At 32.9% G+C, this 18,954-nt stretch overlaps 1 protein-coding gene across 10 annotated transcripts in view; it reads right to left on the reverse strand.

The window, feature by feature from the left end:
- Positions 1-18,954, reverse strand: part of RALYL (RALY RNA binding protein like) — an 801,687-nt gene that overhangs the window by 117,318 nt on the left and 665,415 nt on the right. For 8 of the 10 annotated variants that reach the window (XM_051969968.1, XM_051969967.1, XM_051969973.1 and 5 more), the window contains one exon: positions 6,511-6,543. The exons of the other annotated variants lie outside the window; for them this stretch is intronic. In XM_051969968.1, the coding sequence (XP_051825928.1) occupies positions 6,511-6,543 (33 nt within the window). The remainder of the gene's footprint in view (positions 1-6,510; positions 6,544-18,954) is intronic. 10 annotated transcript variants of the gene reach the window in all.

Genomic DNA, 18,954 nt, shown 5'->3' on the forward strand with positions numbered 1-18,954 from the left:
TTGGTGTGAAAAAAACCAAAACATTTTTACACATACTTAAAATGGTTTTCCTCCAAAATTAGCTATGGGAGCTAACATTTAGTAACAGCTAATAAGGGGAATCAAAAGTCAACCCTGAATCAGGGAGATTTAGATTTGAATTCTGAGTCTAATAGTAGCCAAGCGTATAAGCAAGTCAATGAAGATCTCTGAGACTCAGTTGTCTCTTCTGAACAATAAATATAATAATACTTGTGGTAACTATCTAGCAGGCTTGTTGTGAGATTGAAATGAGATATATATATAAATCATTTTGTAAAACTGAAAATGCTATAATAAAGCAACTGCTATTACTGAGAAGGAACATGGCACAGTTGATAAAGAGCTAACCTTGGAGTCAGAAAGGCCCACATTCAATTGCTGTCTCTGACACATACTGGTTGTGTGACCCTGGGCAAAGTCTCTCAGTTTTCTGGGCAGCCTCCCTAATACTGTATATTGTATATTAGTTTTACTAATCCACATCACCATAATGGAGTTTCCTCATGCAGAAGTTCTCTGAAGCAATGAAAACAAAGATATATTTTCCATATATTCTACTATAATTTTCTATATATTCTCTCTATAGAATTCCATATATAGAGAGAATATTCTCTCTCTCTCTCTCTCTCTCTCTCTCTCTCTTTCTCTTTCTCTCTCTCTTTATATATATAATTTTCTACATATTCTACTATTATTAGGCTTATGTCTCCAGAAGGTAGTCCTTGAAAGTAATCTTAGAAATGTGGAGAGTTTAGATTAGACAACCGGAAGGGACTCATGTTCAAAAATCATTTGGTCCTGAGAAAATGAGGCAGGGAACTTATATGGGATTTTAGCTAAACAGGATATATAACTCGAATATACAATCTTAAAAGGCAGATAAGGGGAGGGTGAGGACACTGGGTGGTCTGACAGGCCTTTCTAGGAGAGGACCATAATTTAATATCGACAGGATAAGGGTCAAGATAAGAAGGTCCACGGCAGGAGACAGCCCACAAGAGGCAATACTCAAACAGTAGGGGAATTATCCAAGCAAAGTTCAAGATAATGCTCTTGGATTTTATGATACAGTGGAATGTAAAGTGGCCAGAGCATCAAGATTTTCTGACTCAATTCTCCCAGTCTTACTGGAAAGGAAGGGGGTGGCCATAATAATTTTATTCAGAGCAAAACAATTCAGGATATGACAATTCAAGGCATAACACAACAAACTATAGCCAGTGGGCCAAATCATACCCCCACTGCCTGACTTTTATGTCTACATGCTAAGATTAGATTTCATATTTATTGTATTTTAAAATGTAAAAAAAAATATAGTCCTCAGATCATACAATTGGTGGTGGGCAATATTTGGCTTTCTACCAAGACTCTTGTGTTATGTGATGCAGCTTTCTTACACTCATTACCATCTGCCTCTACAATTGCCCTGTAGTTATATTTATTTCTCTTTTTTTTTCTTTCAAGACCTTAAAAAATTTGGCCTGGAGATAGCTAGCTATGAATATTGCTTTTGCTATTAGCTATATTGTGATAGAGAAATTACTTAAACTCTCTAAAACTGAATTATCACATAAATAAAATAAGGATAATAATACTTGTTGTATCTACTTAAAACAACTATTGTGGGTAATCTAGTGATATTTTCTATATAAAAATGCTGTAATCCTTAAAGCACTATACAAATCTCATTTGCTTCTCCAAATAAAAGTCATGATGTAGGTCAAAGAGAAGTGGGTTACAGTCAGAAGACCTGGGTTTTAACTCCCTGTCATTTCTTGCATCCTATGTAATTGAGTAAATAAATTTCTAGGCTATTGTTTTCTCATCTATAACTTATCCCAGATGACCTCCCTTTACATCTGAAATCCTACAATGACTCTATTTCCCAGTTTTGTTAGAACACTGTCTTGATTCTCCTTTTAGTCCAAACATATCTTTTTGTTCTTTTCATATTTTAAAATCTTATTTATCTATCCCCTCTATTTAGATGATAATTTCCTAGAAGGCAATGAACTTCTCTTTTCTTTTTTTCATTCATTTGTTTGTTTCTTTCTTTCTTCCTCTTTCCTTTTTTCTCTCCCTACTTTTCTTCTTTCCTTTTTCCTCCCTTCCTCTTTTCTTTCCTCGCTCCTTCTTTCTTTCTCTCTGTCTCTTTCTCTCCTCTCTCTCTCTCCCCCTCCCTCTCTCCTTTATTCTTCCTTCTTTCCTTTGTTCTGTTGTTGATATTGAATTAATTCAAACATTTCTCAAATATCTACTATGTATCAGGCATTATATATAAGCTCTGGAGCTACAAAGAAAGGCAAAAGCAATTTCTACTCTTAAGCATGTCACAGACTAATGGAGGAAATGACATGAAAACAACTATGTATTAACAAGCTATACTAGCATAAATTGGAGTTATTCAACAGAAGAAAGGTACTTGCATTAGGGGAGATTAGGTAAAGTTTCCCACAGAAGGCCATATTTTAGCTGAAACTTGAAGAAAGAAAGGGAAGTCAGGAAGTGGAGATGAAGAACCCAAGTGATCTAGTCATGTGGGATGACAAGCAAAAAGGCCTATCTGACAAAGGCATGTCAGGTGTGAAAAAGAGCAAAAAAACAAAACAAAACAAAAAAACAAAAAAAAAAAACCGTCACTCATTTGAAAAGTAAGTCGTTATAATGGTAGTGGAAAGGGAGGGAGTTTTAAGAAGAATGAAAAAAATAGGAGGGGGTTAGATCTTAAAAGATTTTGAATATCAACAGAGGATTTATATTTGATCCTAGAGGTGATAGGGAGCGACTGGAGTTCATTGAATGGGAAGTAAAGGAGGGTGACATGGTCAAATCTGTGTTCAAGGATTATAAATTTCACAGCTTAGTGGAGGATGGACTTAAAAATGAATTGATTGATAGTTGGCATCCTGTGCGTAACTGGATCCCTATAGTGATAAATAAGATAATGCCAAAATCAAATACTGGTTAAATCACTTTTAGGGTGAGAGATGATTCCTGTTCTAGTTTATATTTTTCCCAGATAATAAAAATAAGGAAAATAAAAAGTGGTTTATCAATAGTTTTATGTCTTGAAATGTGGGCCTTGGCTTTCTATTTAGAGGTACTTTAAATCATTTGGGAATTTTTTTATTAGCTGTTTCTTGTTATATGTCACATAATGATATTTTTTAGATGGACTTTTATGATAATAACTGCCAGTCAATATAATTGACTTTGATTTTTAACTCCAAAATTATTCTGGCTTATACTACAGTAAATAAAAATTTCAAAATTTCCTACAACACACACACATGCACACATACACACACACACAAACAAACATACACATATACATATATATGTGTACATATTTTTATATAGTACTACAATAGATAATTCACATCTTGGACATTTCAAAACTTAATAAACCCAAGAAACTTTGTGTGTTTCTGGTCCTTTATAAGTGAAGGCTGGCTAAATTTCAGTGTATTCATCCCCACTTTAGCTAAGAAAGATGAGGAAATGGGCCCTGAGTTGTTTTTCAAGTCCCATCGGGTTTGAAAGAATTCAAATTTTGCAGCTGTAGTCTAGGGGTAAAAGTGGGGCCAGGCAAGACTGTATATAAATAAATGCTATTTTATTTTGACATTGAGTGGAATTTCCGTGGTGAATCTGAGGGAAATGTTAAACTGATTGTTTTTTCTTTAAGAATTGAGCTTCTGATCACAGCTCAACAATTTTCCTTCATGTACTAAGAATTTTTAGATTTACAACTTTTTTTTGCTGAATTTAACATTTGGCCCTTTAATCTTAGTTTTCACAGTGGCAGGTAAAGTTTTATTGCCAATCAGCATATACAGGAATCAAAGAAGGAATAGATTTATAAATTTATGTTAATTATAGTTACATACTAAACATGTATTGGTATTTTCTTTTGATTTTACAAAATTTATTCACAGTTATTGGCACTTATCAATAAAGATTTGACATAGTCTGTTACATTTTCTTTACTTGACATTTCATTTCCATATATATTTCTTTCTTCTTCATATAAAAATCATTTTTTTTTTTTTTTGCAATTTCATGTAACTCTAGGCAATGCACATAAAAGAAAAGTTTTATTTTTGGATGTAATGTGGAATACCAGTCCAGTAATAATTCAGCTCTCTGGCTGCCGTTGGGATCCATTATGGGTCCATTACATCTGAAAATGCCTCATAAAATAGTAATAGTCCAGTGGAGCAGTAAGTTACTAAATAAGACCCTGGTGGCTCAGAAGAGTTAAAGCAGCTTCTTTAGGTAGATTCTTTTTAACCACTTTAGACTTTAGCACAGTATTCTCTTCCCCCTTCCCCCCGCCACATCTAGTAGAGACAGAATTGTTCTTGAGATAAGTGGGACCATGTTTTTATGTCACTTAACAATCCATAGCAAAATAGCCAGTGCCTTTTTCAATGAGCCAAATAACTTATTATTTTCAATCAATATACCAAGAGAAATGTCATGGTTATTAAAGTAGAGTTGATTTTAGAGCCACCTGGATGCAAGCCTTATCTCTGACACACATTGTGCAGTATCACCAAGGGCAAATGAATTAACCTCTCAAGTGCTCAAGGTAGCATCTCTAATACCATAAAGTGACCACTTGCATTGCTATGAAAGATCTTCACTGGAAACTCCCCATTCCAATTAAATTATGGGTCCCATTAAATTATGGGTTCTATCCCCAAAAGTCTTTGTATGAGTATAGCAGATGGTTTTATTATCCAAATATTGCAAGCAATGATATTGAAAAAATATTAGAAATTCAGAGTCTGTGATGGAGTAATGCTATCAATTTGTTGATCCTGCTTTGGTTTTGGGGGAATGGAGTTTTCCCAAAGGACAATTTGGCCTTCATATCTGCAGGCTGAAATAAACACTGGCTGAATTTTATATAATTAAAAATTTATATGCAAATAACTTTTATTATTCTGGGTTAAAACCTTGACTAAAGTTTCAAGAAGAATATTGAACATGTAAAAATATGAAAAGCAAAAGTTATGTGGCAGATGGTCTTGATGTTATGCAAACAAAAGTGGAATCAACCCAGACTATTTTATGAGAAACATGAAAAAACAAAAACAAACAAAATCCCCAAACCAAACAAAACAATACAAAAACCCTGCCTCAAGTGAGACCGAAGTATTACTTCAATCCTTTTTGACAAGAAAAGGAAAATTTGAAAATTTAAAATAAAATATTCATTTTAATTACTAGGCAATTACCCCAAAAGTGGAAAACAAACTTGCTGAAAGGGTGTATATGGAAAAAAAATTATATTTTTAAAATTTTCTGGTAAAAATACCCCATGTTTCCCTCTCTCTAATTCTTTCCCTAAACTTATTCTACTATTTGTTACTTAGCATGAGCTTAAAATAGTTCTTAGAAAATTGTAAAGGAAGAAGGAATTCTATTGGTTAATGAATGAGGTGAGCATTTAACATCTAATAGCAAAATTCAAAAGTAATGGGAAAAAAGTAATCTTGATCATTTCCAATTAAGAGACTTCATTTCAGTATTTCTGGTTAACCTAGTAGGCATCAGTTTAATTTTCTTTACAAGTGGACCACTACTCTTGACAACTTGCTTATAATTTCCCTAAAAGCAAGCACCAAAAAATAACATCTTTGAACTCTTTTTCATACTTGATATCACATATCCTCATACCAGTCATAAAAAAGTATTTAATGTTTTCTAGTTGACTAGCTATTAATCAGAATAAACTTTTATATTTCAGAAAATTGACTCCTCAATGACAAAAACCCACAAATATTACATGAATTCCAAATTGCAAAAATGACAAACGTTCACTATTTTCATCAGTGCCATCATATAATAAAATCTGTGAAAAAGCATTTGGAATTTGAGATCCATGCCATTATTCAGCAATTATACCAGGGTTGGGTAGCTTGAAGTCTCACCTTTATTTGCTTCAGCGTGCTTCCTTTGTGTGTTCAGAGCAGCATTCAATATGATGGTATTGGGGAGATGAAAGTGAGATAAGAGGAAAGCGAAAAAGAACATGTATTGGAAGACAGGTTTAGAGAAGAAGAGAGGAAGCAACACTGAATTAGAGAAAATGAGAGAAAAAGAGAGAAAAGAAATTGGATAGAAGGAAATGTTAAGATTCAGAGGACATGAGAGAACAAACACATAAAACTAAAACTTACCTTTATATAGTAAATCTATCTTTTAAATTTGTTTTGTGTTATGTTTTGCTGAAGGACATAAAGTTTTATATCCATTTACTGACTAGATTATTTATATTACAAAATTATTTACTGTATATATTTGATGGCAAATTTTAAAGAAAGAAATTTCAAAACATAAAAATCAGTGTTGATATGTATATAAAGCATGCATTGATATGATTTTGTAGAATATGGAATTTACATGATATCAGAAAGACCCTATTATTCAACTAAGTTAAACAATTAATGTTGAAAAAAGATTTGTAGATATACTCACCCAACAGACAGGAATGGCTCCTTTGATTCCAGTCTATCAAGTAAATAACACATATTTTAAAATAGATACACTGAAAATAAATAGCATGCTAAATATTTACAAGATGCCTACTCATTAAAACAGTAAAATTATTGCATCTTCAAGCACATAAACGCATAATTTAGCAATTCTGAATAATTGAAAAATATAAAATTACTTCACCCAATATGAAGTAGACTTATTTCTCTCTAGATTAATGTAAAAAATATCTGAAATGGAAGATTGTTTTAATTTAAAGGAGAATTCTGTCTGAGTATAAAGAATAAAAACAAATAAATGGAGAAAATAATCTTTATATTCAGTATATTTACTATTCATGAGAAATTTTTGTAAGGAAGTCCATATATTATCTCTTTATGATTTCAAAAGGAGAATGAATTTGCATTTGATTTGACCAGACCAGTTCAATCACTAATTCCTTTGGTACATAAATTGTATATTTTGTGTTTGTGGTTTAGTCATTTTTAGTTCTATATGATGCTTTATGAAGTCTTTTGGAGTTTTCCTGACAAATACACTGGAGTATTTTACATTTCCTTTTCTAGTTCATTTTAGGTGAAGAAGCTGAGACAAACTGATCAAGTGACTTGATCAGGGTCAAATAATTATTAAGTGTAGAAGGACAGATTTGAACTCAGGTAGACGTCTTCTTAACTCTAGGCCTGACACTCTATCTAGTGAGCCATTTAGTTGTCCACTGTAACACCTGCCTGCATAATTACTTCGTGCTTTTGGAATATCATTTAATAAATTATTACTGCTGTTCTCAGGAGTAATGTCTTCCAAAAAACAATTTGCAAACACCAATAGTCAGATCAATTTCATAGGACAATTGTTTGCTATTATGTTTCTTCTGAATAAACAATTCCCAAAATTCATCTTCTATGAAACTGGAATTTATTTTTAAACTAAATCCTATTGTTTCATAATTCCTATTTTCATTCAGAATTAACAATGAATAAATGCAATTATTTGTCATAGAGAAAGAAGTAACTCATTAATGAAATGCATTTCTATTTTGCCTTTTGCTATAAATTGTAATTCTTTAATTAACATTTCTGCCTTAACACACAATAACTATTAGAAAATGAATTTACCAAGGTGGATATAATTCTACAGAATAAGACTCAAGGAACATACTTTTGTATGCAAAAAGCTCTTACTCTGTACATAAAATTGGCCTTGATGATAAAAGCCTAAATATAAACATAATTCATTACATTTTTTTCTAACAACTTTGTGTTAGATCTTTAATATATATATTCCAGAATATGCCTCTTTCTACTGTATTTATTTTTAAAGTCACTAAATAGCAAGGTTATCAAATAACCAACAGAGGAATCATGTTGCACATAGCACTTTATTAATTCCATTTTAAAGATATAAGGTAAAGATAAAAAGGAAGGGATGTCACTTGATACCTAAATTCAATAAGAGCTAAGTTTTTTAAAAAGCCAATAATCATCTTTAGTATTGCTTTCATAGTACTGGCTGGGATTAATGTCACTGGACAAGTTACAGTTTTGGTATCACTTAGTTTTCTTATTTTTAATATGAAGTAAATAATCATACTACATAATCTCTATGACATTTTCCAGTTTGAAAAAATATGTCCATGAATTAGGTCAATAATTTCTAGCAGTGAAGCAACTATCTAAATAAGAAGTCAAGACTTCTTTCCTATAAAAATGGTGCTTTTGCAATTTATTTGCTTTTTGAAAAATGTTTGAAAATATAAGAGATAAAGTTTGAATCCTTATATCCAAATATTATTTAAGACACTTCCTGAGTTTTTTTGTAAATATTTTAAAATGATTTTAATCATTTTCTTAGAAATTTTAACTATCAAAAAGTTCCAACACACATTTGTTTTACTAAGTTACCAACATAATACTAATCAAAGAGAACCTTATAAAATTTATTGAGTTCCTTCCCTATATTAATGCTGTCAATAATTTTAACCTAAACTGTATCCCAGAGATTAAAAAATATTTTAATATAAGTTATTTGCTGGCTTATGAGTCTTGATAGTAGCATACAAAATATGTAACATTTTTCTACAAATTTTAAATCTTAACATCATTCTTTACTTTTCTTCTCTTTTATTCACAACCCACACAGACTTTTCTCAGTAATCACAGAGCTGCCATCTCAGTTCAGCGTCTTATCATTTTAAGTACTGTACTATTACAATAGTCTCTTGATTAGTTTCCCTGTCAGAAGTCTCTCTCCACTCCAACCATGCTCCATACAGCTGTCAAAGTGATTTTTCTTCAATGCAGGTCTAACCATGTTACTCCTCTATTCAGTAAACTCCAGTGCAATGGATCTCTTTTGCCTCTAGTATAAAATATAAACTCTGGTAAGCCCTTTGCATTTTGGACCCTTCCTATATTTGCAGGCTGATTATATACTTCTCCCCTTCCTGTACTGATGATCCAGCCAAACTATTCATCATACATGACATTCCCTCTTTCCTGAGTCTGTGTTTTGAAAAGATCATTCTCCAAATTTGGAATAAACTTATTTCTCACCTTCATCTCACAGCATCCTCTTTTTTAAAGAGAAGAAGCTCAAACAACATTTTTTTACATGAAGTCTTTCTTGATCACCTCAGCTGCCATAAACATGTATTATAATTTTTTTTATTTTTATTTTTTTTTGTCTTTGTATTCTGAGCTCCTGGAATACTTGTTCAGTTGTTTTGGTCTTCTGCAACTCTTTGTGACCCCATTTAGGGTTTTCTTGGCAAAGATATTGGAGTTATTGGCCATTTCCTTCTCCAGATCATTTTACAGATGAGGAAATTTAGGCCAACAGGGTTAAGTGACTTACCCAGGATTACACAGTGATAGGTATCTGAGGCCAGATCTGAACTCAGGCCAGGCATGCTATCTGTCCACTGAAACATCTAGTGGCATGGCATAAGTAGTTTAATAAATGCTTGTGGATTGAATGGCTTTTTCATCTCCATCAAATTTTCCTCTTACATGTCTCTTGTATATGCCCAAACCTATATATTAACATAATAATCATTGTGGTCTAGGGCTCCATAATTGCATACTTTTATTACTTGTAAAGAATTCTAAGTGGCCATCCTGATCCTGATCTCTTCCTACTTCTAATTCACCATTCATGCTACTGACAGATTAATTTTCTTTAAATATTGCTTTTATTGAATGAAGCTCCTGATTGTTATTTTTCAATAATGGCTCCCTATTTTCTACTGTATGAAATATAAATTTTAATACCTCATTTTCAAAGTCTTCTATGATGTAGCTCAATGTACTCATTTACTATTATTTCCCACTATTTCCAAAAACATATCCTTCATCTTAATCAAGTCAGTTTTCTCACTTTTTTTGAAACATTTTACACTTATTGCTGGCCTTGAACCTTTATACCAATTATTTAATCACATTAGAATATCCTTGTTTCTCTATAAATACTGAAATCCAACACTTTCCTGAAAGCTCAGCACAAAGTTCTAAACTCCTATATTCCTTATACTACAAACCATAAAATATAGCATTTTCTACACTGCACTGTTTATTGTGTTATAATTTTGAATGGTGTGTGTGTGTGTGTGTATGTGTGAGAGATAGAGAAAGAGGGAGAGAGAGAGAGACAGAGAGAGAGAGAGAGAGAGAGAGAGAGAGAGAGAGAGAGAGAGAGAGAAAGAGAGAGAGAGAGAGAGAGAGAAAGAGAGAGAGAGAGAGAGAGAGAAAGCAAAAGAGAGATGGAGACAGAGAGAGACAGAAACAAAGAGAGAACCAGAGACAGACAGACAGAGAAAGAGAAATAGATACGGAGTGACTGGGGTGGGAGTGGGGGTGGAGGGATGGGGGTTTGCCTCCTAAAATAGTTTGCAGACATATGTGATATGAAGAAAAAATTAAAGATTTCCTTTAAGAGAATTTGCAATGCCCACGCATACCCATGGGGAAATGATTCAGGGATGTCATTGACAGTGAGCACTCTTAAAGGTTAAGTTTAGAGATCCAAAGAGAGGTAAAGAGGGAAAATATCTCCATAGTTATCCCGAGTTTTCCTTTAAAGATAAAAAAAACAAACACACACACACACACACACACACACACACACACACACACACAGTAAATGGTATATCTCATAGAAGCGGTATTGAAAAAAATTACAAGTTAGACCCTGGTATGAGTATTGCTATACAATGATGACCTGTAGAATGACAAGAAAGTTCTTGTCCAATTGAGCTAATGAGCAAAAATGTGGAGAACTTGGACATGCAACTATGGTACTTTTATAGCCATTCAATCCACATGGGGAACTCTGGCCCCCTACTAGTGCTGTCTTGTCTATGTTAGTGTAAAATATCCTTCCCTATATCAGAAAGAAGTTTGCATGTTGAATAAGTACATGGGCTTCATGTTCATGCAAATTGGGTTCTATTAAGAGTGAGATTCTGAGAATGATTGGGATAGTTGAGGCATTTGAAACTTTTATAATATACATGCAAGTGATTTAATTTTATTATACCTTTACCTAATCCCATTAAGCGATTTACTAAGGTTATGACTTTTAAAGAGAGGTTTTGATTAACATGGTGGGAAGAAATGACTGGAGAGAATAAGTCAATCTTTTTGCCTATAGCCTTCCTTTGCTGTCCATTCATCTTAGTCAGAGAAACCCATATTGACAATCCTGAACACTTTGTACAGTGGTAATTGGTCAAATCTTAAGAAGACTCTCAAATCAGAATGAGTGCTTTATGGTCCCTCATCTTCATGGTTAGTATCTGGCACATGCAATAATTTCTTTATGCTAGAGATTAAAAGAAGGGAATTCTCCAGCTTTCTTCTGGATGGTTACATAGAAAAATCAACAATGCTATTACTGCAAATTAATAAGATGCAAGCTCTATTTAAGACAGAGAAACTAACATGATCATGGCCTCATCATCCTATAGAGGAATTCACTTCCTCTAAGAAAGCTTCTACTTTTTCAATCACACTAAGTAGATTTTCACATCTATTACCACAATAATCCCCTCAAATACCTTTATTTATCACAAGGCTTTCTTACTCAAAAATCTTCAGTGGTTTTCCATTCCCTGCAGGATAAAATCTAACTTTTTAGCTTGTCATTCAACCTGCTCAATAATTCGTTCTCAAACTCTCCAAAGTTAACTCCTACAACTTTCTTTCATGATTAAGTTGTCACTGAAGTACCCTTATGCTGGTCTTTTCACTATTTTTAAAGAACATTATAGTTCCTCCAGCTTTATTGGCTCTTTTCAGTTATCCAACTTAAAACTATTTTTCAAGAGTTGGCTTGCTCCAGCTTTACTCCAAGAAACCTTTTCTAGCAGTCAGTGATCACCGCCTTATAAAACATTAAATTATTTACTATTTATACAACTTAAAAAATTAATAATATATTACATTAAATATTACTTTGCTGTTATCTTATATTGTTATACAACCATTCATGACTGCACAAAACTTTAAAAATTCCATCAGAATAGGATTTAATTTTTTAAAAATATAGTTTCTCCTCCTGCACATAGCACAGCACTTTGTTCTATAGGGATCAAGGAGAAAAAGTTACTAGCTTATATCTTACTGTCTGAAATGTCAAAATGATGTTGGGAAGAGCATTTGTTAGCAACTCTCAGGTCCACAATCATATGTAAAAATCAAGAAAAACTTACATATTATTCTGAGAAAAGAAATTCTTGGGTGAGTTAGTTTTGCTATTTGTTATTTGAATTGTATTGAGCACTGGGTTCCTGATTTTAATGGTTTAGGTAACTTGAGATGAGGAAACTCCCTCCACCTATTTGCCTAACACAAAAAGATATCAAGTATAGGAGACTTAAACATATTTCCAGACTGAGAGGAGGTAGAGTAAAGTAGGGGAAATAAGAGAGATAAGAAATGATTAAAGGAGAAGCACATCAAATCTACATCTCTAACTTTGATAAACTGAGCTGAAGACCAGTATCTTTTGATACGTTTAACAAACCTCCAAATGCATGTCTTACCAGCACCTCAAATTCAATATAACCAAAATCAATACTGTGAAGTATAAATGGCTCATTCCTTTGTTTAACACTGGGTTAAATATTATTTTGTTGAATATTGTGAGGGAGCAGCATGGTGCTCCCCACAAAAAACTGAGACAGTTGTGAACTGAGCTGTGTCATCATAGATAAGTTATTTAAATTCTAAAAGTTTCAGATCCTCATCTGTAAAATTTCTTTATAATAATGCAATGGATTGCCTACCTTTGCGGTACCTATTAAGCAAGTTCTCTGTAAAATTTAGAGTGATATAAATGTTGATAATTATTAGACACTACAGAGATCAGGGAGTATGAGCTCTAAGGCAAAGTTACTAAATTTGGTAATTAGGAGGCCAGCACTAAACTTTGAGATAGCAGTGTCAATTGAGGATTGGAAGTTAGTTTATGATAGGATGATAAAAATCTAAAGCTAGAATGAACTTTACTGGCAATTAGCTCAACTTTTCATTTAGTACATGAAGAAACTGAGAACTTTAAATGATTTGTCCAAGGTCACAAAGTTGGCATGTGGCCAGAGGCCAGAGTTTGAACTTAAGTCTTCTGACACTATGGTAAAAATTTTTCCTCTAGTCCAAATAGGCAGTGTGATCATGAAAATATCAAACATAAAATATTTCATCTAGAGATTTCATAATGAAAAAATAGAAGTAGGAAAGAGCAAAAGGATGTTAGTTCAAACCTATTTAAAGAGAAATAAAGATTTTTTTAGCTTGGGAACTGTAAGTATGCTTATACATTGAGAAGGATGATTCAGGGAAGATGAGATTAAATTAAATGAGATGGATTAAAGACATAGAAGTGAATGGGACTTAAGTTAATCTTCATGGAGGATAGCTAGCTATTCTTAGTGAATTTTTGGTAGTTTTAATCTTTAAAAATAAATTTATAGAGGGGGGAAAAACATACTGAGAGAAAGAGCTCTCCAATGAAATGAATTCATCATTTTACCACTTAAAGATAGATAATTTGGTTAGAGCATACTTTGGGAAAGAATTTCTCACATTTAGATTTGTAACATAAGTATTTGCTTGTGTGGAAAGGAACTGATTTTTATCTTAACTGAATGTGTGATTACTATGAAATAATAATTTAATATTATTGCATAGAAAACACAGAATTAAGACAAATATACATACAATTAAAAATCAAGTATAATATTTTAAACAATTTTCTGAAATAGAAAAGTTTTATCTCATAAGAATAAAAAGTTAACAAGTATCATAAAGAACAAATTCTGTTGTGTAGTAAACACAAGATAGAGGATGATCATTTATGATTTAATGAAGATAAATTGGGAGAAGTAGAGCAGAAAGAGACTGAATTTGGAATTTTAGAGGTTTATTCTAAAAACATGTCATCTATAGCTGTTGTTTGTATCCATTATGTCAGCAGCATGCTGCTAATTGTTTATCACATCTGGTCAAGTAGTCAAAATAAGATAAACACAACACAAAGGCACCTCCTCAGGAGCCCCCTACATTAAAGTTGTTTAAGCAGCAAAGGGCAGTTTGCTTTGGGGGCTATCAGTGGGAACAGATGTGGGGAAAAGTGCCCACAAAATACTTAGATGAAAGAGCTACTCCTTGGGTATGAACATCAAGGATAGTACCCACATAATATAGTAGGAGTAAGCATTTAAGGAATTTTTGTACAGGGATCAATTTACTCTTGGCAGAAGAGCTTTACTTGTCTAATTCAAACTAACTCCTCAATGAATGCTCAATGAATGCAAGGTATTAAATAAGGTATCAAAGATAGTATACAAAAACGACTTGAAAAGTATCTCCTGACCTCAAAGTGATTACATACTGAGAAAGGTGACACAATATCTAAATATTAATAGATGTATAACTATTTTGGGAGGGACAAAACACTAATAAATAGAGATTAAGAAATGTTGTTAGAGGAGGTAATACATGAAATGAACCCTAAAGGAAGCTCAAGATTCTAAGGGGAGCCAGGGCAAGTTTTCAAAAATTCAAAGACACTGAGGAGAGACATAGACTGCAGAATCCTTGGAACAGAAGGCAAACTAGTTTGGCTGAAACAGAGTAATGTATAAAAGACTGGAAAGGTAGGCTGTAGTCAGATTATAAAGAGTTTTAAATGACAAGATGAGAAATTGTTATAATTTCATTCCAAATTACCCTCTTTCCTCATTTTAATTTCAGGTTCTTATAAGAGATTAAAAAAAACCTGTAAAATTTTGTTTCTCCTTGCTGCTGTTTTAATGGCCTGGAGAACTGGTTTCAAGAGATAAGGTAAAAAACTTGTCTATCTGAGCCTAGTGTCCTAGAAGTGGAGTCTTGGTATTTATTGGAAGGGAGATGAGAATTAGGCCTGAAGCACAGTCAGTATAATATGGAGATGGCTGGTGAGATGAATTTTTTTTTTAGCTTTTTGGATTCCATATTATATTATTGCTTCATATTGAGCAAGAAGACCCTAAAATCCTGAGAATGCTTTGGGCCAGGTCTCTTTGTGCTTTCATTTGTTAAGATGATTTTTTGAACCTAAATACTTACATTTGTTGTTATTAAATTTTATAGTAAGTTTGCTAATCTAGTCAATTAAGATCTAGTCTTATATGTATGTTTAGATGCATAATCCATCTAATATCTATAAATATGTGTATATATACATGAAAATATACACATATGAAGACTTTGGGCAATAAAATCAGATAGAAAGTCCAACACAAGAAGGAAAATAAAATATTACATGATAAGTATCCCTAAGACATAGTGGAACATAAGTGATGGCTAAAAAATTAGAGTGGAAAGTTATGGGAAATACATAAATTCCTGTGATAACTTATAAACTTGAGGGAAGAAGAATGGTATAGAGCTCATGGGTATTGGTAAAATGAAAAGAAAGAAAGATAGTGTGTTGGAAGTGTCCCACAGACCACCAATCTTGAAGAGGTAATTGATTATGATTCTCCCTTTTCCTACTTTCTTTCTACTTTCTTACCTGGTTGCACATATTTCCAAAAATATTGCCTCTTTAAATGATGCAACAAGGAAATGATGTTGCTGTTCCATTAGCTCTTGGACTAAGCAGCTCAAGGATGGCAATTGGTGATTGGTGGTAGGAATGGAAGGCAATTTCCACAAGAACTGCTAACCTCATTAATGGCTTAGGGTTGGCATTCATGATTGTGGGATGTTGTGAATTGTGGAAAAGACTTAGTATTCTTGGAGGACTCCAATCACTTTTGTCTTTTCCCTACCTATACATACATAAATGCATAAACATATATATGTATGTATGTATGTATATAGTTCTTTAGGGATAGAAAATGATCTTATATTCCTGTTTTATAGTAAAGCAAATGAGATTCAGAGAAGTTAATCAATTTGTCCATACATCAGTTACCTGATTATACAGCTAGTACAAATTTGAAGTGAAATTTGAACACAAATTTCCTGATTCCAAAGCTATCATGGAATGTTACAGAACAATGTTGTATCCCTGCTTCTAAAAGAGCATCTTGAGAGCCATCTCTGTCTTTGGAGCAGGGGTTTTTACTTGTATTGGGATGTTGACAATCCGAGTTATCTCAGATCAGCCAGACTGTGATCAGAGAGTCAGGGATTTGATAATATTATATGGTAGATTTAGAAATGATTTAATGATGATTAGTGGATAGACTGATGTTAACTGAGGGGGAAGTTTGCAAAGTAAGTACATAATCAGAACAGATTATACTTGATTAAAAAAATCAACTGTACAGGGAACACAGGGAGACCTTGCTAGGATGTAGTTCCTGGAAAAATCCACAATGCTGGGCTGCCTTTCATGAAGCACTTTATATTTGGTTAAAGTTTTTAATTTCAGCATTTATTCCACAACTTAAGTGTAGGGGCCAAATATTTTCATATTCATGGGATAGTCTGATAAATTCTTTTGCAAGTAGATCTCCATTCTAAAACAAGTCTCCAGGTGTTTGAAATATAGTCCAAAAGGCATCATAAATCATTCACAATCTAACCCCACCCCTTCTGCAGGATGTTTAGTTAGGTTCCTGACACTCATCATTTCAGAGGCTTTTATGTTTTTTTTTTTTTTTTTTAGCTTCTCTTTTAAGCTAACTGATTAAGCATAAAGACAACTACTGACTATGATCAAACACCAGCAGTTAAAAATGGACATAGACTGATTCCTGGATTTCTTGAGGGAAATTTTCCTTTACAGGAGATTTTTCACAGTAGGATATAGCTCTATTTTGGAACATTTTTTGAAGCACCACTTATTGTTAAAAAAATTCTCCTACATATAACTTGGCCAGAAAATTCACAGGTCACAGTACTTGAATATTATTACCTATGTTGAAAATCAATCTTTTACAGGAGTCAGAGAATGACAAAAATTACTTAATCTTTTACTCTAGTCATTACACTCCTTTCCTCTCTGGAAGAAGGAAAAACAAATTAAATTTGAGACCACAACAAACCCTGTGTCCCTATGCAAATACTTTATGTCCTAAATCACATTAGTCTTTCCCCCCTAAAATGGGCTCTTCTCTAAGCACTCTCTTTCTCTTGTGGGAATCATTCTCCAAATCATACATAATGATGTGGTACATAATCTTGGAATTCTCTTTGACTTTTTCCTTTCTCTTCTTTGACTCAGATCAGTTGACAAATTCTGTTGAATTTCTCTCCACAACATCTCATATCTATTATTTTTCCCCCAGTCACATTGCCAATATTCAAGGTGAGATCCTTATCATCTCTCAATTGCTTATGGGTTCAAAATTAGTTTCCATATCTTTAGGTTCTCTCCTTTCTGATCCATCCTATAGAAACTATCAAATTAATCTTTCTACTAAACAATACTGATCAAATAATTTTTCTGGTTGGAAAGAACAAAAACACATCAGTAGATCCTCATTACCCTTAGGATAATTATAAGTTGCTTAGATTGGTATTTTAAGGCCCTCTACAATATGTTTTCAAATGACCTTTCAAAGCCTTATATGTCAATAATTACCTATATGTACTCTTCAATATAACAAAACAACATCATTAGCTATGCCATAAACCTCATCTATTATGAAAAATAATAAATAATATAAATATTTTTAATATTCTTTATATTTTTATTCATTCATATAAATATATGAATAATACACCTCCTATACCAATAAACCAAAGGTATGACCTAATGAAAAAAAAATTCAGTCTTAATTTTCTCAAGTTACAGAGAAAAGAGACTAAAGAAATGTGATAAAGTCCAGAATAGAACTAAGCTCCCTAGGAAAATATTTCGAACATGTAAATTTAGAATTGTTAGCACGTATTTGATGCCCTCATGTGTGCTAAGACATGACTAATATTTTCACATGCTAACAATTTCCATTTAGAATAGTGGCAGGCATAAGCTGAAGCCAACTTGAGCTGGCTCAAGGAAGCTAATTCTTAAATTTCTAGTACAAGCATTTTATAACTCTGAAATCAGTAAATATTACATATCAGAACTTAATCTATTGCTTTGTTGATTGTCTAGGTTTAGGAAAGTGATGAAAAACGTTAATAATGCAGATTTAACTTAAAGTGTGTCATACATACTTTTTTTTTTTTTTTTAAAGAGAAGTGGCTGTTAAGCATTTACCAGAATATTATTGGTTGCTCTATTGAGCTTACATTTTTGGCACATTATCTCATTTGGTCCTCACAACAACTCTGAAATCTGGGTAGTGCAAATATAATTATAGTCATATTGCAAATGATGGCATGAAAGTTAGGGGAAGATGGGTATTGAAGGTGAGAAACAATCAAGCTGGGCCTCAGAATCAGATCTTCCGAGTACAAATCCAGTATTCTTTCAATTAGAGCATGCCATATTTATTCATTATAATTCTGATTATCTCACAATGAGAGGCCTTTCTTTTATTTTCGATTGAATTCATTTTTTTTTCTATGCTACTTGTTTCCGATGTTTCCTGAGGTATTTTTCTCAAGTAATTTCTTACCCATAAGAAATTCCTATTAGACGTATGTCTCCAGGAATTTTCATTGCATTTGTCTATTTTGGTAGGTGCAAAGCAAACTCCTGACAATTGGTTCCATCTTGGGTTCATCTCAGGGACCATTTTCATGTTCACTATTGTGACTTTTGTCACAGTGAAAAAAATGAGTCAGCAGGGTCTTAAGCTAAGGACCTTACTTGGATGATCTGAAATATTCTTGAATAACTTTACATAAAGGAGAATTTAAGCACAAGGAAATTTAGGTGTTAAGGGAGAAACAATTGACTATGGGAATTGTGGCTATAGCTCCCTAATAGACTACAAACATTTCCCCTGACAGTCTTAACAGGACAGATAGAGACTTGGCC

This window comes from Antechinus flavipes, chromosome 1 (assembly GCF_016432865.1).
Source record: "Antechinus flavipes isolate AdamAnt ecotype Samford, QLD, Australia chromosome 1, AdamAnt_v2, whole genome shotgun sequence".
NCBI lineage: Eukaryota > Metazoa > Chordata > Mammalia > Dasyuromorphia > Dasyuridae > Antechinus > Antechinus flavipes.